This window comes from Bemisia tabaci, chromosome 2 (assembly GCF_918797505.1).
Source record: "Bemisia tabaci chromosome 2, PGI_BMITA_v3".
Lineage (NCBI taxonomy): Eukaryota > Metazoa > Arthropoda > Insecta > Hemiptera > Aleyrodidae > Bemisia > Bemisia tabaci.
Genome location: NC_092794.1, coordinates 60,025,140 through 60,046,919, shown reverse-complemented (window position 1 = coordinate 60,046,919; position 21,780 = coordinate 60,025,140). Strand labels below are relative to the sequence as shown.

Below are 21,780 nucleotides of genomic sequence, written 5' to 3'. Positions count from 1 at the left end.
CTCTGACGTAGGACGTATCTCGATTTTTGCGTGTGCCCTAGAAAGCATAAATTCATGCGTCAAACGGGGTTTACGTGGAAATTGCGATACCCACGCCCTTACGTCGGAAAGACGACGATTAGGGGTTATGGATGATTTGGTACCTAGTGCAGGCCCCTTCGTTACAGCTTCAGTGGCGTGGCGTGCTTTGCGATATATCGATTGATTCGCCATTCAAACCTATGAAAAAAGATCGATTATCTGGGCGTTCATAGCGAACACCTTAGTAATCGATTCTTCATCATAGCTTCAAATGGCGATACATCGATAATCGATCCTTCACGCCACGCAACTGCTAAAGATGCGATTCCGGGCCGACTGGAAAAGCTCTCAGCTTCCTCGTCGTAATTTGATCGTCGGGCGAAGGATTTACAATACTGCCGCGCTTATAAAGAAGAACGCCGTAAGAGCCTTCAGGCGTTGCCAAATCTCCTTCGAGAAATCTCGAATTTTTTAGAGTATTTTTAAACTTTTGTCCTCCAATTTTGTGAAGAATTTAGTCCGTGATTTGATCTGAAGTTACTGGTAATTTCAAAGAAAATTATGCATAAATGTCTTCCGAAATTAATATTTTCTGAGAGGTAATTTGGCAACATTCGAATGCTCATACGGCGTTTTCGTTTAGCACGGCAGAATAGGAACGGGAGATTTGCTGTGTGTAACCACCTATATATTCATGAATAAGTTCTAAGGGAGCGCGACGATTCCGCTAATACGGCCGAAAATAAACTTCTTTCCTCATAAAAAGCGATCGGTGGGGGAGCCGTAATGATGGTGCCATAAAATGATTTCTACAGAGTAGACAGTGCAGTCTTTCTCTAGTTTTGGCAAAACTCTCCATGCTGGAATGGGGTTCAATCCAAAGATTGGACCGGAATGTTGCAATTTTGCACCCTCGCGGTTGAATCAGTTTTAACGTGGCGACATAGACATCGCACAGAGGATCGAGTCAACAGGAGAGGTCGGACAAAATTTGGAAACTTTGCAAGCTCATAACTCCGTTCAAACAAAACTTTGAAGCTTTAAAAGTGGTTCCATTGCTTTTTTCGTGAAATGTTCTTTCAGAGACACCCCTTAAAATTTGAAATGTGACAAATTAAACATAAACAAACACAGTGCGGTCAGCGTGAAACGCATAGCGCCTACAAGACTGCGTGAATACTTCACGCATTGCGTCAAACACAGTGCGTTCAGCAGCGGTCGTCGGCGTGAAACTCATAGCGCCTACAAAACTGTCGGAATACTTCACGCATTGCTCCAAACACAACGCGGTCTGCGCGGCGTAGCAGCGGAAGTTAAAATCATTAAAACACATTTATGTTTGTTCTTTCATAATTTTTTCGTTCATTTCTTATGAATGGAAGGCCTTGTCCACGCAGAGATAGGTTTACGAAACTTAACGTTCGCGCAAAGTTCGGTGAATTTTTGCTAGTAGTGTTGACAGAGCTCTCCCAAAAAATGCTTCCAACACGAGTAAACGCGTCTCATGCACCCCACCTCCGCTGCCACGTTCACTTGATGGTTTTCATTGATGTTTCAAAACGAATGAGAAGGGGGCGGCAAAATACAGGCGGCCCATGGGCGGCAAGTAGGTAAATCCGGCCCTGGACTATTATGTTCTTATTTCAAACTGTGCACATCGTTTTTAGACCTCAAAAATTCAAACTATTCTAAAAAAAAAGACTCCAGAAAGGAAACAAAATTGCAATTGCAATCATTGGTCTTATGATTCCTATACAACCTACCGTAGTTTTCTATCCTCCCTCCGCCCATTGACCGGAGGAATAAGGGGGCAAATTTTCTGTTAGCGTGGATGACAATTTACCCTCTCGACGCGCCGCCCTGCAGAAATACTGGGTACATAGAACACACGATACCTCCTCTCTTGTGGGGTCGTGGGGAGTCCCCATGACCCCACAAGAGTGGAAGTATCTGTGTTCTATTGGGGACGGACCCGCCTGATTTCTACATTCACTGTGGAAGAATACTTTCAGATGGAGAATGTCTACGCGATGCGACACTGTGGCTGCTCTGTCTAGGCCGGTTCAGCGGGTATTTACAAAGCCATTATTCTGTACGTGAGTCTGTATAATTCACGACGAAGCTGTGCCGTTGAATAAGTGCTCGCGCCGTAAGCACAAGCCGTACGAAACGCAACAAACGACGACAAACAAACGCGTCATCACCATCTTGAACCTTATTGCGAAATCCCTCAGGGGCCGACGCAGCCCCGTAGCCGCGGTGTAACTCTAACTTCAGCGAGCGCAAATTTTTTAATCGGAGGACGAAACTGCAGGAAAATTCCTTTTGGAAAATGGCTAATCGCATCAAATCCTTTATGCCTCCTCGCCAAGAAATCGCAACAGGGCCGGAACTACCATGTTAGCGTATTAGGCGCGCACGGGGCCCCGCAACACAAATCCCCCCCCCCCCTCAACATAATAAATTTCCGATCCTTTACTTATCATTGGCTTTAAGTCCGGGGCCCTTTACTTGTTCTTTTCCATTTTAACGTGTGCCATAGAACACCTCGATTTGCATTTCAGAGGGACTAAAATTTCAAATTGTATCGAGGAAAATTTCTCCCTCCGGAAAAGTCTACAGAGAAAATTCACCAATAAACCCCCCTTCCTTGAAGGGATGCACATTAGGAGGCCCGCAGTGCAAACTGCGCAAATGGGAATTAAAACCCTAAATCTGGACCAGAATCGCAACAAACTAGGTTATTCGAAATGAAAAATTTCCACGAGTTTCGTTGCGTTGGAGTCATTTTCTCTCGGCTAAATCAGTCAGTAGCGATTCGGTCGATCAATCGAGTTATTGGTTTTTTCTACATTCGTATACATAATTAGGAGAGTGGGATACGTTAGAAGAACCACGACGATGACATCGACCGAGAGACGAGGAATAAAAATGTCTCGAGTCGTAGCAGGCTGCGGTATGAGGTGTGAGATGTGCGAACCAGTTTGCGCTGGAGACGGATAATTTTAACTTTTCTGAGCTAGCTGTTGGGCTGTTCCGCCTCAAGGCGCCCGCCATGAGTCATGGAAACACCAAATCCCAAAGAGCTGAACTCGGACTGTCAAGTTCAAGCTACGCCGCTTTCCACGCCCACTCCTATGTTTTCCTCCATTTCAGATTATCAATTCAGTCTCATCAACAGCGATCTCTTTAATGCGTACATACTTAGGTGCCCACGGAAAAAGTGACAGTAGATAAGGAATTTCTCCTGAGGAGAAATTCTTGTTAAAGTATTCTGAGGATCTGGAGAATGCTGTGTGAAGAATTCGATGAAGTTGATCAATTTACTTCGATAAAATTATTATTTTGGAGGAAAGTTTCGGATATTTTTCCTTTAAATTTTCAGAATCTTTAGGCGAAATTGCGAACAATATTGTCTGAAAAATTGGGAGGAAATTAGTCATAAATTTACCAGGAAATTCGCGTTAATGAAAGGAAATTTGGCAACGCCTGAAGGTTCATTCGGCATTTTTCCTTAGCACGGCAGTGTATGTATAATTCTTTTCCAAACAATAATTTGACTGGAATTTCAATTACAGCTAAATCCGATGGATGACAATTGTTTTCTTTAAAGCCAGAATCACACGCTGAATATGGATTGAGTGTGGAAGTCATCGGCCATGCTGACTTGCGCGGTCGCGCAAATTCAGCAACGAGGCTCAGCGATCACAATGTCGGATATGTCTGAACTATTCAAATAGCTTTGGTACAAATCTGGATGAAAATAACTCGAATTTGCGGAATTTCAGACGTTGAGCGATGACTGCGACTTCCGTATCCAGCTGCCAAATTCAGCGTGTGATTCCAGCATAACTCCGAAAGTTCAGAAGTTTTATTTTTTGAAAAATGGAAGTTTCCGACTTTCCAAAGTTGAGCATAACAACATCAAATTCGAGAACTGAAGGGGCAGAGGTTGATCCGATAACGTGTGTCGTACAAGTCTGTTTGGCTCGTCAGGCCCAGTTATTGCCCTTACGGCATTAGGATTGTAAGAACGACTGGCTAAAACGCGAAATTAAAATAGTAAAAATAATAATTTCTCAGTGATAGGGAAAATCGGACTACATTTTGCAATAAAGAATTACTATCTCTGGCTCATTTCAGAAACAACTTAAGAGCCAATAGTTTTCCTACGCATATAGGTTTTTTTTATGGATGAGCTATATATAGAAGTTTCCTCATCGCAAAATGCAGTCAAATTTCAGGGCGCAACGCGCAGAGCTTGTCACCTTGGTGACAGTCGTAGGAAATTACAAGAAAAACTGAGGCAATCGGGAAAAATCAAGTCTTTTTCGCTACAGTCATTCAAAAATCCACTGTTCCTCCAAAATTTTTAGTAAAAAATACCCCGGCTATAAGTAAGAATTGAGAGCGAAAACTATATGGATTGCATTTTGCAAAAAGGAACCACTAGCATTGCAATGATGCTAAGATTGTGCAACTTCATCTTTTGCAATAAAATTGCGGAAATCGTGAAAAAGTATGAAATTTAGATGGTGATTTTTGTCTTAAATTTACAGTTTTTAGCGAGTAAAATAGAAACTATTAATGGATAATCGGGTTTTTCCTCCAAGACAAAAGAAGTTGCACAATCTTAGCAACATTGCAATGCTAGTGGTTCCTTTTTGCAAAATGCAATCCATATCATACTGGAGAGCTACCCGAATGTTCCGCTTTCTTTAGTATTCGATACCATTCCTCGCCTCCGTTTCCGCACGTGTCCGATGATGGAGCCTGCGCTCATAAAACGGTTGCGCAGCAGTAAAAGCACACAGAAATTAATGTTGGGGGAGGAGGGGAAGGGGGTCGGTGTCGAAGGCCAGCCACAAGCCAAGTGGTCGACACGAGGGTATAGGGTACCGTGCCATGTCCGGGCCCCGCCGACTCACCTGGTACTGCCAGTTGCAGTGCTTTTACTGCAGGTAGCCGACGCAGCCGAGACGAAACGTTACTTCCTCTTCATGACGCATCGCTGCAGCGGTCGAGCCGCGTGGAGGACCCTCCAAATGGACTTCATTCTCCAATTAGAAACAACATTAGTGGCTCATCCGTTAAAACACTCATGTACATATGTCGCAGGCAATTAGCAATCGCTGGCAATTTGCAAGCCAGTGGTAAATAAATGTAGAAAAGCATAAAATTCAAAAACAAGATAATAGGATTAGAGTGCTGATTATGTTGCCTTTGATGTGAATAAGCACTTTTCCCACCTCAAAAACATAGTAGAAATAGGCACTCTCAGAAGAGCGTGCAGCGAACTCCGTGACATTAGTTGGGTTGAAATCGGACAGGCAATAACTAAACTAACTTCGTGACGAAGCGTAGGGTATCACAAAAAATGAAGGCGCTCCAAGGCGAGCTGATGCTTTTGAAGACCATAATCCTTAAAAATTTCATTATGTAGATGCGCATTATTGCGAGTTATCGAAACAACATGTGAACTGCTTGCAAATTGCCGGCGATTGCTGAATGCCTGCGACACATACACCACGAAAAATAACACATTATTCTATCGTTACAACGGTAGTAATGTCACACAGGATTCTACGGTAGTGGAACCGTGAATTTTGATTCTTGTAACGATGAGCGCGGTGATATGACCGTGTTTTTCGTAATATTACTGTGGGCACAGGCATACGATTTTGAGCATGGTTATGCTACTGTGCTCATCAATAATATTACCAAAATTCACGGTTCCACTACCGTAGAATCCCTTGTGACATTATTACCGTGGTAACCGTCGAATAATCGTGTTTTTTTTTCTCCGTGTAGGAAAACTAATGGCACATATATGTTGTTACTAAACTGAGCCAGAAATTGCCGTTCCGAACTTCAGAATAATGTAGTCCAAATGAGCTCTACCGCAGCTAACTTCTCCGAGAGTCAAACTATTTCATACGTCCCTTCCGGGGAAAGTGTTGCGAAGTCTTTTTTTTAACGTGTGAGCTATATTAACGTAACTGAATTTCTCAAATTTCCTCCCACACACAATAATGATGTTTGTTCAAAAATAGTGATTGAAGTTAGAGAAGAAAAGGTCAAACAATTGGGTGAACAAGAAAAAAAGGCTAGAAAATAGTACAAATCACAGGGAGGAAGGTGAGCGGTATACGAAAATAATAAAGATGTATTCTTCTCTAATTCCCAAATTCCAGAGGGGTAAGAGGTACCTTCTCAGCGCAGCGTCAGCGCTGAGTGCGATACTTGAGTGCGTAAAAAATACAAAATATTTCTTCAGTTGCTAGGAAAATTATTCCGGAGGTTTTCTTGCAAGCGAAGAAGTGAAGAAAACAAGTAGTCCAGGCAAATAAGCCATGAAAAGGGCTATAGCCTGCAAAAATCCCGGGTAGCAATGTTTTCATCGATTCCTATGTAATTTTTGACGCTGAATCCGAATTTCAAATTTGCGCCATTAAATTCGGACCGGAAAGTTGCCAAATTTGGCAAAAATGGCCTAAAATCGGACTTTTTTCCCGGATTATGGCCTGTAACTTGCCAAAAATTGATCTGACGATAAAATTAGTTATTTTCAGAAATAAAGCTCGTTAAATTTTCTATAAAAAAGTTCCTATACACTTTTTTGCTCAATGCAAAATCAAGCGCGCTAGCGGGCTCCGAACTTTGAAAAATGAGCAAAAATTGTGTTTTTCGCGGTTTTTGCCCGATGTCTCCTGTTTTAATCGTCCGACGAGTAATTTCTGGACAAATTTAGTGAAGATGATAAAATTTACACTTAGTGAAATGAATTGATGTAAAAAATAAGGATAACCCAACACATTACAGTATGTGCAATTTTCGCACATTTTACAAAGTTCGGAGCCCGCCAGCGCGCTCGATTTTGCCTTGAGCAAAAAAGTGTATAGGAACTTTTTTATAGAAAATTTAACGAGCTTTATTTCTGAAAATAACTAATTTTATCGTCAGATCAATTTTTGGCAAGTTACAGGTCATAATCCGGAAAAAAATCCGATTTTGGACCATTTTTGCCAAATTTGGCAACTTTCCGGTCCGAATTTAATGGCGCAAAGTTGAAATTCGGATTCAGCGTCAAAAATTACATAGGAATCGATGAAAACATTGCTACCCGGGATTTTTGCAGGCTCTTTTCCTTGTTTGCCTGGACTAAAGTGCAGAAATTTCCAAGACGTCGCGGTGGGGTCGTACCAGAAATTCTTACTGTTCGATTACCCAATCGGATCCCGCACCGGCGCTACTGATATAACGTCATAGAAAAGCGATACATATCGATTTATTCCCATTGGAGGCATTGGAGGAAGAATCCCAATGGTGACGTCACCAATGAGAACACGTGTATTCGCGGATTGCTCAACCTAGCCACTCGATACGAGGCCGCAAGCGTCGACGGGAAAATTTTATTTATTTCACATGCGAGTAACCGGGAAACTGAGTATAATTAAATCGCGGTAACGCGGCGACAGACGCGCGTGTCACCGCTTCAATATGCCAGTGCTCGTGCGCTCGTGTGCGTGCGATCGAGGTTTATTGACTGCTGCCGCCGCCGCGCGCTGACCGCCTGCCTACGTCTCATCAAATTGCACTTGCAATCATGTTGCCAGTTAGTTGCACAAGAGATACTTTGCTTAATCGGAAAATTTTACAAAATTGATTTCAAACTGACTGCGGTAGACGCACGAGTCGTGTGGACCGTAAGTGGGAATTTTTTCAGGGAGTCTAGTTTTTTTTTATTTCGGGAAATCCTGATTTTTGACTGCTAAATCCTGATTTCATAATTTTTCCAAATCCTGATTTTTTACGAACTAAAATTAATGTAAAGTAACTTTACGAAAATAGCTCGATAATAAAATCCGATCGGACGGGCGACACTTTCCTCAAATCCTGATTTTATACGACCGATTTTTCCTTAAATCCTGATAATATCGGAATAAAATCCAGATTGACCTCAAACCCTGATAGAATCGGGAAAATCCTGATGCTAGAAACTCTCTTTTTAGCCAACGTGCGTTAAATATTAGCATAACCCTGGTAAAAATTGGCGATAGGAGCTGCGTTTCAAAATACCATAGAAATTATTATAGCCGGCTAAAGAAGACTACAGAAAATCATATAGCTGGCTGTAGAATGCGGAGAAAATCATACGGCCGGGCCATACGAAGCGATAAAAAATCATGCAGCCGGGCTATAGTTCCTATCGCCGGGTTTTACACTTTATCGCCTGGCTGTTGCTTTTTCGCCATCGATTATTAAAGGCTATAAGAAATTGTGTAGAAATTCGTGTGCTTTGGAAAACATTAAGTTTGACACGGAACCACCTTAATATTTACAAAAGACACATTATATTTTCCTTTAATACATATTTTTTTTCATCAATTAAAATGAGAATAATCCATGCAAGATGTCCAAACATTTCAAAATCGTGAGTTGAATAACGCTGGCTCCGTCAGATTAAATATTAGAGTCTAGCACAAAGCGGAGCGGCGACGCATTGGCGTCTACAAACCTAACGGGGATACTTAACGCATTGCGCAACGCGTGAAGTATCCCTGTTAGGTTTGTAGGCGCTAATGCGTGTTTCGCGCTGGCTGCCCGCCTGCCACGGCGCTTGAAGCAACTATTTCACACCAGAGGTATTGCACAGTATCATACGAAACTGAAGGCGCTCTAATATATTAGTAATGGCAGGCATCCATCAAAAGTACGGAGCTTTCCTCACAAAATAAATCAAGATACTACGGCCTAAAAAGAGAGCAGTATTTCAAAAACTCACTGAGTCCTAGCATCCGTAATTAGTAACGTTTAGCATACACTTTATCGCCTGGCTGTTGCTTAGTCGCCATCGGCTATGGCTATAAGAAATTGTGTGGCCGGCTATAGAAGCTATTGGAAATCTTTCAGCCGGCTGTATAGGTCTATGGTATTTTGGAACACAGATTCTACTGCCGATTTTTACCAGGGGGCCGACACTTTCCTCAAATCCTGATGTTATACGACCGATTTTTCCTTAAATCCTGATAAAATCAGAATTAAATTCTGATTGATCTCAAATCCTTATAGAATCGGGAAAATCCTGATGCTAGAAACTCTATTTTTAGCCAACGTGAGTTAGATATCAGCATAAAGCTGAAAATCTCGATACAGAGGGAAAAGGCTCATAAGAGCGCAAGTTTCCCTCAAAGATATACGCTGTTTGGTGCAACGCGAGGTACGACCATTCGGGAAGGCACTGCAGACGCGTTTCGGATCCAATTGGATCCATCATGCCCAAGTAGCATTTTTCAACGGAAAAATCGCGATTTTATCGCCGATAAAGTCGCGATTATCCTCGATTTTATCGGCGATAAAATCGCTAGGATCATCAACATTTGAGCGATTATCCTCGATCTTTTCGCGATTTTATTGCGATTTTATCGGCCCGAAAAAATTGCGATTTTATCGCGATAAGATCGAGGATGATCGCTCAGATGTTGATGATCCTAGCGATTGATAAAATCGCCAAAAAAAAGGGGTTAAAGTTGTCAGCCGATTGCCGTTAGGTTCAGCCGTCAGGTCCTTTGACGAAGACGAGCGTAAAATCCCCGGAGCCTCCGCGGGGATTCGAACCCCAATCGCTACGGTGGAAGGCCAGCACATTGTCACTATGCTATGACCGCTATATGACTTGCGTGTGCGAATTGAAGCCTCTTATACATGGATCGGCGCTTCGCAACCTCACAACTTATGTCTTTGCGTTGACTGACACCGATTTTTCATTGGATTTTTTTTTTTTTTTTTTTTTTTTTTTTTTTTTTTTTTTTTTTTTAATTTTCCCTCCTCTGTATTTTATTTCATACCTTGAAATACGGTTGGTAAAATAAGGTTCTATTGGTAATCTCATCATTCTGTCTCTGTAAAATTACCAATAATAGTGAGATGGCAAAGTTACCGATGGACCTTGGGAAAAACGCCAATAGTTTTTATCGACTGTGGTAGAATTACCGAGATAAAATGGTAAAGTTACCGGGGATTGATTACCAATAAAAGTGGCATTCTTACCTGAAAAAATCAGTAAAAATACCGGTTTTCAGGTAAGCTTACCAGTCTGTCTTTGTAACATTATACTAATAATTGATAAAAAAAAATGAGATGGTTAAGTTACCAACGGATCTCGGTAAAAACGGCGGCGGCGGAATAGAAACATCTTTCATATGCGTCATTCATGCGTTAATGAAAAATTGCAATTTATTGCAATTTTATCTCTATAAAATCGCGTTCGATAATATCGCGATTTTGTTGCAATTTATCGCGATTTTTCTCCCGATAATATTGCAATAAATCGCGACGTCGATAAAATCGCGATACATTCTCCAATTAAATCGCAATTTATCGCGATCACTGCTACTTGGGTGAGTACAGCGCAGTCTCCTGAATTTTCTACGACCAGGCTCGGAGAGGTGGTGAAAACCAGCCCGAGACTTGGGCAAGCGGTCCCAGAGTTGGGCAGCAAAATTCGGGAGGCTGCACTGTACTTACTCATGATGGATCAAATTAGATCCGAAACACGTCTGCAGTTGCCTTTCTAAATGGTCGTAACTAGTGTTGCACCAAATAGCGTACCTCTTTGAGGGAAAATTGTGCTCATATGAGCTTTATCCCTCTGATTCAGATTGTCAGCTTTATGCTGATTTTTAACGCACCTTAGATACAAAATTCCAATCTACTGTCTAAAATTGATTTCTTCAGAACATCATTAAAAGTGTAATCTCTGAGAGTACCTATACTGGATTCCACACGAAAGCCTGTCGATAAGCGGACCTTTCCAAGTAACATTTTTCAACGGGAAAATCGCGATATTTTGAAATTAAGTTGCGATTTTTATACGATTTTTTGACGATGAAATTCGCTTGGATCATCAACAGCTAAGCAATTGTCCTCGATCTTGTTGCGATTTTATCTCTATAAAATCAGGTTCGATAGCATCGAAATTTTACCTCAATTTATCACGTTGTCTTGTTTGATGATACTGCAATAAATCGCTATCGATAAAATAGACGATTATCGCAAATGTATGCGATGGAATCGCGAATTATCGCAATTTTTCATTCGATAGTATTTCAATAAATCGATTCCGATAAAATCGCAATTTATCGCGATCACTGCTACTTGGGATCTCTCTGGAATTAAGACTCTAGGTACTTCATACAACCATCCAGAGATTAGTCGCGTGGGAAAGCGTTGCAAAGTAAATACAGGATGTCCTAGATTACCCGTGCCAGGCGTTATTCTCGGTTATTTTAGGATGGCCGATGTCTGGGACTGGAGGATTTCATGAGAGATGGGGCCGAAGGGGAGCCGAGCAGCTTCGAAACCATGAAAGTTCGATTCAAGGGGTTCATTCCCTATGGGACACCCCCCGACCCTGTCCAAAACATCATCCGACCTAAAATAACCGAGAAAAAAGTCTGGCACGGGTGGTCTGTGACGTCTTGTATAAACGTTGCAACGCTGCATCACGACTCATCGCTAGATCTTAGTCTCGACAACGGTCTTAATCCCAAGTAACATCAACTGAGAAAATTATACTCCAGGAAAAAAAGGTTGTTTTTTGACAGAAAAAATTAAAAATATCAATCTTTTTAAATTCAATTGTTTAAACGGCACTCGGGTAGAATAAAACGTGGCGGAGCTCCTTCTGCTGCTATTTCTGCCTACATGCCTACGTAAACGAATTCACTGATGTTGATAATAACGCCTTGATACAACTATTCGTACACTATGGACGCGCGTGTTGTATACGCCAAAATGGAAGGCGCTCTATTCCATTAAGCAGCGGCGTGCCGGTGCGAATAAGCGGCAAGAATGAAATTCTCGGGTAAAACCAAGGGGAAAGGACAGGAAAGTATATTTACGCACCTTTTTCACAATCAGGGTATTGGATCTTATCACCAGCAGCCTGATTGTTGAAATTTATGTCGCCACGATAAGAAGCGAAAATCGATGTATTGAACGGCGCAGATTTGCCGACAAAGCCAGTTAAAGTTTCAACAGTCTGCAATACCACTACACCGAATCGTGACAGCGTGACGCTGTGAGCACTACTTCGTGGGCTAGAGTGACCGGAGCGCGCCTTCCATTTTTTCGTATGCAACACGCGCGTCCATAGAGTACAAATAGTTGTATCATGGCGTTTCAACTGATATCTTTGTCGGATATCAGTACTGAAACGTTAGGTAAAAACGCCGTATGTACACTCGAGCTTTTCCACATTGCTTCCGATGTAACAAGAAATTCCAGGAGAGCTTGTGTGCTCTTAGTTTTTTAAGGCATATAGAATATTCTGCGCAATCTAATCTCATAATTCTGAAATTCCAAAGAAATATGTTTCTAACTTTCCTAAAAAATAATGCTTTATCAGAAAGAAATTAGCGAGATCTGGATCCTCAAACAACGTTCTTCCGCCACGGAAAACTTATTTTGGCGGCAGCCAAGCCTGGGATGGGTGATCAGAAACACTTTGTAATAACTTTGCAACGCTCTAGGTAGCATGACTGATTGCTAGATCTTAGTGTTAACAACAGTCTCAATATCCCATCGACTGTTAAAATTGTGCTCCGGAACCCCCCCCCCCCCCCAAAAAATGATGGAGTATGTTTTTTAATCAAACAACTTCAAAAGAATAAATTTTTTAATAGCACAAAATGCAAACTTTCCAGCCCTGGATACCTACATATATTATGGAAACGAGCATTGAACTCAAGCTTAATTTTTCATTGGAGGATTGCCTCATCATGAGGTTTCTCTTGGGATAGGTTTGAAGGGCATCCCCGCATTTCCAAAAAAAGGGCGCTTTTTTGTCGGGCACATTAGTTTTCATAGTGGAGGAACAACAACGGCTGTCGCGTCCTCCTTTTAACTGGCCAGGAGAAAATAGAAGATTTTGACGACTGATCGTCAACAACGAGAGGGATATACATGGCCATGGCCGTATTCCTTTTCCCGGGAAAATAACGCGTCACTCTCATCGTCGTCAAACTCGGTCACCGCGGATGACCACATTATTGATATTCTTGTCAGATTCCTTGTTTTGTTTCCCACTCACAGAGGTTCCGCGATAGATTTTCAGCCATAACCGCACGAAAACATCTTCTCAAATTCCATCGAGTAAAAACATGAGTGGGAGGGCTTTTTAAGAGTTCGAAGACTATTTCATGATGTCATTACAACTGTGTAAGACGATAAAATTTCCACCAATTTTTAGAAAGACGCTTTTCGATACATCCAAAGGAACAAAAGCTTCAGTCATTGATCACTGGGGGAAAAAAAAACACATTGGATCTAGAGTCCAGACTCTTAGAAACATCGACAAGAAAAAGTACTCTTGACTCAATCAGAATCTAGCTTAAATCAAGAACCAAGCCTCTTAATTTAAACCGATTTCGTTTTGATTCAAGCAAAAATCCGATTGAATCAAGAGTATTTTTTCTTGTCAATGTTTTCAAGAGTCTGGACTCTAGATCCAATGTGGTTTTTTTCCAGTGATGGTAATCCGAGGGTACCTATAAAACAATCAAATTTCCACCACTTATCAGAAAAACCTTTCTTGATACGTTCAAAGTACTCCAAAAAAACAAGAACTTCAGTCCAAATGAGGGCCGAATGAACTGTTGTTTGCAAAAAGCGAACACGTCATGAAATCTACATCAACTACTTTCTTAACCTTGCGTTTAAGTCTCCTCGAATCTCTACTTTTTCCTATTGATGCTCGAGTCTGCGACGATGCGCGTGGCTGTTCGTTGAAATGACAACGAATGTGATCAACCCGCCTGCTTATTTTCATGAATTTAAATTTAAACTTCAGTTTTCTGATATTCCTCACATGCTAACATTGTCTAGGATATATTAGTCTGATTCAAAGAAGCAGTTCCCTCTCAACCACAAATTTTCTCAACTTTTTTTTAGTGGATTTTTCTGATAAAAAACTTCTTATTATTTTTAATTTCAGCATTATCGATGTTATTGTTGGTGATTTAGAAATGGAGCACGATCCAGCCAGTGCCTATCGGAGCCATTTTGAATACGCAGTTGGTAACGGGTGGAAGGGCCAGCGGGTCTGTACCCCAGTTCAGTGGCGTGGCGTGAATTGCGATATATCGATTGTTATGCCATTTAAACCTATGGAAAGGATCGAAAAACAGGGTGTTCGCAGCAAACACCTTAATAATCGATTCTTTACCACAGGTTTAAATGGCATAACAATCGATACATCGCAATTCACGCCACGCCACTGCCTCGGTTACGAAAAGTAATTGCTTCGACCTCTACCCTCATAAAAATGCACCGAACCTGAACCTGCAGATTCCCCCCCCCCCCCCTCTCCGTCTCCCAAGACATTGATAAAGTCACTGGGTACACCATTCAATGAATGACCGTTAAATGCATTGAGCTGCTCCTAAAGAAGATAGCTAAGACAGCGGAGCAATGATGAAAAATGAAATAGTCCGTTTGATCTGGGTGGAGCGTCATCGAATATAGAATGATGCAGTGGCGTGGCGTGCTTTGCGATATATCGATTGATCTGCCACTTAAACCTATGGAAAAGGATCGATAAACAGGGTGTTTGCAGCGAACACCTTAATAATCGATTCTTTACCATAGGTTTATATGGCATAATTATCGATGTATCGCAATTCACGCCACGCCACTGAGAATGATGTAGCCACCAAGTCTAAGAGGCATCACGCAAGCCCAGAATAGCCTCTTGGTGGATAGTACCCAGCATCACTATCGGTACTTATCCTCAATCAGGAGATCCACGGCATTCAAATTACCGAGTTTGGAGACCGAAATCCAACATACAACTGAACGGTTAATTATATTGGATGGTTGGATGATGCAACGCGATAACTTGGGGCTTCGGATGAGTCTGTTGCAGCATCATCTCTTTATCTCTTTTCAGAGTTATCTCTCAGATACAAAATGAAGAGGGTGGGGGGGGGGGGGATTTGGCGCACTATAAAGTGTCGTCTTTGAATTCCCGTGATGCAACCTTGCTCAATGGCAGTTGATGATGACATGGTGACCTTGAACTGTGTCGCAGTGATGACGAGGTGTCGAGCACGGGCACGCATACTTCTCTAGATCGGGTTCGCTCTCATTTTACGATCTGATTGTGAGACTGAATGTCCATATCCGTCACTTTTTCCATTCACGTTTAATTCAATTTTGAGCTATCCCTTCGAATGAAGCTCTTGCATCATACGGGGATTTGCGATCTTTAAAAGAACTTTATTCGTTGCTAAATTTCGTTAAGTTTCCATTATACGCTGAAAAGTTATGAGGCAAAAGGCTTTCACCGGGTTTTACATCTTTGTCTCCCCACCCTCCCTACCAGATTTTTTTGGGAGGGGCGGCTGAAATTTTGGAAAGAGATGCTTTTCGGTATGCTATTTTTATAAACCATAAACCAAAAATAAAACAAATTCAGACGTGAGAAAAAGGTCGATGTTGCAACAACCTCTTATCATTATTACCTTTTTTAGAAAGAGAAACTATCAAGAATTAAGTGAAAAATCATAAAAAAAAAAAAAAAAAAAAAAAAAAAAAAATTAATAAACAGTTATCATTGGTTAGATAACGCGGCGGTTAAGTCTCGCAGGGTAGCAAATAGCGCTGTGAAAGCTGTATGTAATATTAGCATACATCATGTACGATAGGTACTATGCAAATGTATGTCACAATAATGGTCTGTTGTCGTTTTTTAAAAATATTTCTTATTTTATTAGTACTCGAGCGAAAGAACTCTGCCAAGAGCAACAGCTCCCTCGAGAATGGCTGAGGATATTGGAAAGTTCCCTCAATTCAACAGTTATGCAATCTGGACTACGGATATAAGAGAACGCTTGTGGTTCCTTATTAGATCCCAGTTAACTCACTAACTGATTGCGGTACGCACGGGTCGTAAGACAGTATGGATTTTTTAGACAACGTGCGTTAAAAATTCAGCATAAAACTGAAAATCTCAATACAAAGGCGCTTGCGTGCTCGCACGCAAGCCCAATTTTCCCTCAACACATTTCTCCTAATTTTTAACGCACGTTGGCTAAAAAATTCCAACATACTGTCCAGATAACAGTGTGCCATTCCCAAGAAATTTAGTATCCAACCACTAGATTTTTATAAATATTAATCATGCATCTGGTTACGCTTACGAACTGCGTGACACGCACAGTCAGACATTTATTACTGGCTGCCTATCAACTTCTCAGATGATCATACTTAAAAGGAATTCAATACCCACTACTTATAATTTTTTCCCCCATGTTGAAATCTTACTAAGTATTATACTGTATGAGTTTCATACCAATGATTTTTATTTATGTCTGCCTGACGCTTTAAAACGAAATTTTGCACTTTTGTATACTCAATTATGCATTCCATACCTAATCCTCGGTTTTTTATTTATTTGTTGCAGGCAAACGAATAATGAAAGCAATCCAGAAAGGCCTTTGTTTTGTACTCCTGTGGGGAATCTTCGTACTGGCTTTCCTTCACTTTCGGGACCACAAGTTTCGCGGGCTAATGCGATCACCCAACGATGCGGTGAATTCAAGGCTTCTCTTAGAGCAGGATGTGAGAAGCGATGCGTCGGCCGGATCAAGCTCCACTCAGCATCTCAACATACTGCTCAACCTGGAGCCAACCGTGGATAAAACCCCCAAACAATCGGAGGCATCCCTAATAGCACAGATAGAGGAGCGCTTCCCGAGTCTCCCCATCGTTTACTGGAACAAACACAAGAACAAGCCCATGTTTTACAAGAATGACAACTGCGCGAAATTTCCCAGCATCTACGAGCTCGAGTTCAACAATATCTACTGGCAGACTCTCCACTCCTCCAACGGGACTTTCTATCTGTACGGGGCTTACTACGACGTCCGGAAGCTGAGCCGCATCGGCCCCGCCGTAAGGATCCTAGGCATGCTTAACCGAATCGAACCTAAGATGGTGACGCACTGCCAGTTCTGGTTCGAGAACGAGAAGGAGCCGGTCGTCAACAAAGTGATGGAGTACAAGTATGTTTGGTACAAGAAGTGGGGCAACTACAAACAGGGGATCCTCCAGCCTTATCTTATCACCTGTCAGATCCCGGCCAGCCACCACAAGAAGGTGCCCGCGTCCGTCTCCATCGTCGAGAAGATTTGCGACGTGGCCACCAACAACCTCCGGGTCATCTACAATCGGCCGTCTAAAAAGAAAGGCTTTGGCGTTTGCGTTAAAGGGCTCGACTTCATCCACGAGGATCTATCCGTTCGACTCGTCGAGTGGATCGAGCTACTGGGCATCCTCGGGGCCGACAAGATATTCTTCTACGAGCTCCAAGTCCACCCCAACGTCTCGAGGGTTCTCAACTACTACAAGAGCAAAGGGCGAGTCCACGTCACTCCTCTCACCCTACCCGGCGGCCAGCCCAACCTCCCGGTCTTCCAACACCTCTATCTCACCAAGAAGGTCAACTACAAGCGGCAGAACGAGCTGATCCCATACAACGACTGCCTGTACAAGAATCTCTACACCTACGAATACATCGCCCTGCTGGATATTGACGAAGTCATCATGCCGGTCAAACGACGCACCTGGCGGGAGCTCATGGATGACGTCATGGTGAAAGCGCTCAAGATAAAGAACGAGACGCGGGCCTCGTACAACGTTCGCAACGTCTACTTCCTCGACGATCTAATCCACTCGCACGGGTGGTTCAAAGACATTCCGCGCTACATGCACATGTCGCAGCACGTTTACCGGAGCAAGAACTTCACCAAACCGAACCAATACGTCAAGTGCTTCCACAACCCTGAGCGGGCGCTCACCCTCCACAACCACTTCCCGCTGGCTTGCCTGAGTCAGGGCTGCACCTCCTACGCCGTCGAGACGAGCGACGCCCAGCTTCAGCACTATCGGGCTGACTGCGTCAACTCGCTAAAAAAGACCTGCACCGAGTACAGGTCGAACAGTGTGGCCGACACAACCATCTGGAAGTACAAAGATGAGCTTATCGCAAAGACCTTCGAGACGCTCAAAGTTCTCGGGTTCTTCGGCGAGATCACGTGATGCGGAAGCCGTGGATGGCTCCTGCTTTGTCTCAGCGACGGGCTTCGCTCTCTGCCCGAGTGGACGGAGATCGCCGACGCCACGCCATGCCGCAAGGCGCTACCCTTCTCCTGGGGTATGTCTGCGTCTGCAATCACGTCACCGGTGATGACGCTACTAGGTGCAGGTCCGTGTCACCAACGGATGTCACCTCCGAACATACCTGTCACAACTGAGATGTGTGTGCGCGTTTTTCAAGTTTCACCATCAGTAATATAGGTAGAATGGATTTTGATAAAGAGAAAAGAGAGATTTGAAATGTTTTAATTGGTATGTGGGGCAGTTGTCATGCGCTACCTGCACACTTATGATAGGAGGGAATTCTGTTATGATAAAATTTTACGAAAGACAATTGCCATAACAAGACCAGAGATGTTATCTGCTAATAACGCAGCCATATTGGAGCAACTTTGCCCAAAACGTTAAACGTAGGTTTGGAGTAAAGCGACCTGGGCTACTGGTGTCAGTTAAACGATTTAGATTCAGTTTAGCTGTCTTATAAGCTTTGATGATATGCAGAGCTGTGAAAAATTCTAGTGCCTAAGATTTTCCTATCAATTCTTTTAAAAAATCTGAATATTAGACATTCCGCCTGTAGATTTATAACTACATCTCTAGTCATTTTGAAAAATTCTCTTTCCTCTGTTCTTTTTAATTCGTATGAGTGCATAAGCATCTGAATTGAATCCATCTGAGTTTAGTATGAGGTTCTATAAATGTTTAATGAAATAAACAGGAGTGACCTAAAACCAATACTACCTTTATACTGCAGTTACAGATTTACTTTGAAAAAACATTGCAATGGTGAAAAGCATACTACGTAGTGGTTACTACCTGAACTTCTTTTGCAAGTTATAGATTTAATGAAGCTGCTCCTGTTGACACTTTCAGTTGCTCATCATAAATCAGTAACTACTTTTGACAGATGGAAACATTTTGAGCTATCTCAATATCATTGGCTACCTCTTTGAAGAACACATAGAAAAGATATTTTGTACTTTTGTGGTGTGAGGTAACAACTGATCTAAATTTTATGCCAGCTAGACCTTACCTATTCGTAACATGTTGAAAAGAAGAGATAAGATACAAAAACCCACCTTTAAAGGTTGGGAAACGGCCCCAAAATGGAGTGATTCTTTAATCCTGCATATTACTTTATAAACGCATCCGACCTTGTTTGTAAAAACTAGAATGATTCTAAACTGTGAGCGTTTTGAAACCACTAAAAAGGATTGCTCAAATTCATCGAGGAAATTTTTCCGCTTAAGTACTCAAAGAAAAGCTGAGAATGGCATAATATTTCAGTTAAAAAACTATTCTCACCTTTATTGAAAAACACCGATGCAATTAGATTATGGAAATAGAATGTAGGACTTGTACAGATATTATTAAAAGAAAAAAAAAGGATCTAGTCGTTTACTTAGTAACAGGGTTTTATCAATTTATTATTTATATTTTCAATAATTTATTTATGAAATAATGTGAAATAGTGTAAAATGCATTCAAGTATAGATCCTTGGTATTTAGATTGCCACGAAGGAGATCTGCAGGGTTTAAATAAATCGTTTTACTATATGCCCTACTTCATCTATGAAATTGAATACTGGAAAGACTTTGACTGGAGAGTTGGTACTTACTAGCAAACCTTCGATGAGCCCACATCAAGTAGAAGCCTGCGATTAACTGCTGACTGTCCATGTAAAGAGATTGAGCAAACACTTAACAATTGTCATAAGGAAAAGTGAAAGTTGTTCTAATCACATTTTGAGAGTCTCAACATTCTCAATTAACAGAGAAACGACTTAAAACGGGACTAAGGCCGCAAATAATAAAAAGAAACACATAAAATAAAATAAGAAACTATGTTTCTCTGTTTATGTTTTGGGCCGATTAAGTTGTTTTTTCTATTCTCAATTGAATTACTTTCAGTGATAGAATTCTTGTGATTGAAATCTTTCCGTTTCCTGAATCTCAGATTCTTGCTTGTTCAATTTTCAGTAAGATTTGGTGTAACTCAAATGCCTTATTCATTATAAAACAGAAATCTAATTTTAAAACAGACAGTTGCCTTACTTAGTAAACTTAAAGTTTTTACGTTTATATTAAGAATTAGAAATTGTTACTTTAAGTCATTCCTCCAAGTATTTGCCTTAACAATGGAAAAAAGTATTTCCAGTCTTTGAACCCTAAGCAGCCAAATACGGGCCCAGAGGATTGTGTGTACGGATTTTTGTAGAGTTACAAGCTCTAGCCACCCTAAAACTAGATATTGTTAAAATTTTTCTTTAGGGATCCTTCCAGTGAGAAAAAAAGCAGATGTGATGTGTTTTTCAAGATTCTTTATACATTAGAACACCACTAAAAGGTAGTGAACGGCTAGAGCTGTTGACTTAAGAACTGATTTTGACAATTTCACCCTGACAAGAAAAATTAGTATCTGCCTAGCAATATTCTTTCAGAAATTGAGTTCCGTTTCTAATGATTTTGCTTGAAATTGGAGAGGTCATTACCTGAATCAGTGCTGTGCCTTTTAAGAAGTGCGAAGCGTTGCAACAAGCATTGGACGTCAATGGGAGTTATTATTTCTTTATGTCATGATTGACTGAATACTGGATACTGGTCCAAGTTGTTTCTCAGCAGAGACTTACTTTGTTCATTTCGGTTACGTATATTTTTAGTGATAAAAGACAATTAGTCTGATTCTGTAACTTTCGTCTGCTAAATCTTACTTTTGCCAGGTGCTTCTGCCATTGACAACAAGTAAATGTTCCTGCTTGGTCCACTCAATTGAATGACAACACTAGTCACAGAATCAAGACAAATTTTGATAAATAAATCTTTGTTTTTCACTCCTTTGATCTGGAATCTAAAATAAAAAGAGAAGAGCTCTCTGTTGGCTCATTTATTTTTTTTTACTTACTTCAAATTATTAGTAAATTTCTTTGACTGTGATCACCAGAACATGTTTGAGTTTTGGTACCAAAATAGAGACAATCCATCATCATTTTTTCCCTCTCCCTTTTTTAAGGCCTATTTATGATTAAATTGGGAGGGGCGAATAATATAAGATGCAATTTGGTTTGGTATTTTGGAATACTAAAATTGACCTGTACATTGTTGAGTATTAGTTGTGAACTTTCATGTGATATTCTTCTTGTTTGAAATTAAAGAAGAGAAAATAAAAATGTTGTAAAATATTTTGTTGCCCTAATTTTTTTCACTTCATACATGAGGACCTTTTTGACTGAACAACTTATACCCATGTTATCAACTAGACTAAGATTGTGCATACATTCAACTGTTTAGTTGGTAGAAAGCTGTGAGCTTTGTTCTGAAATTTGCCTCAAATTTTCTTTCCATTTTTCTGAATATATTGGCAGGGAAACTTATAATGTGGATGCTTTTGAATATTTGTAAATGAAAGGAAAAGTTGCACAATCTTAGCAACGTTGACATGGGTATGAGCTGTTTGGTTGGAAAGGTCCCCATATGCACCTGTATTCTTACAGAGAGAACATGGACTTAAAATGTTTTTCTCAAGAGAAAAAAAACCTCATTTTGTGAGTCAAAATTGGCATGTGAGGAATTAACATGCTTGGTGGCAGTCCTTGAGAGGAT

The 21,780-nt window shown here is 41.2% G+C and overlaps 1 protein-coding gene across 1 annotated transcript in view; it reads left to right on the top strand.

Annotated features, from left to right (window-relative positions):
* The window catches only part of LOC109042703 (uncharacterized), a 40,894-nt gene extending 19,535 nt beyond the window's left edge, over positions 1–21,359 (top strand). Inside the window, exon 2 of the mRNA XM_019059595.2 lies at positions 16,487–21,359. Within this exon, the coding sequence (XP_018915140.2) occupies positions 16,487–18,123 (1,637 nt within the window). The 3' untranslated portion in view covers positions 18,124–21,359. The remainder of the gene's footprint in view (positions 1–16,486) is intronic.
* Positions 21,360–21,780: the final 421 nt, after the last annotated feature.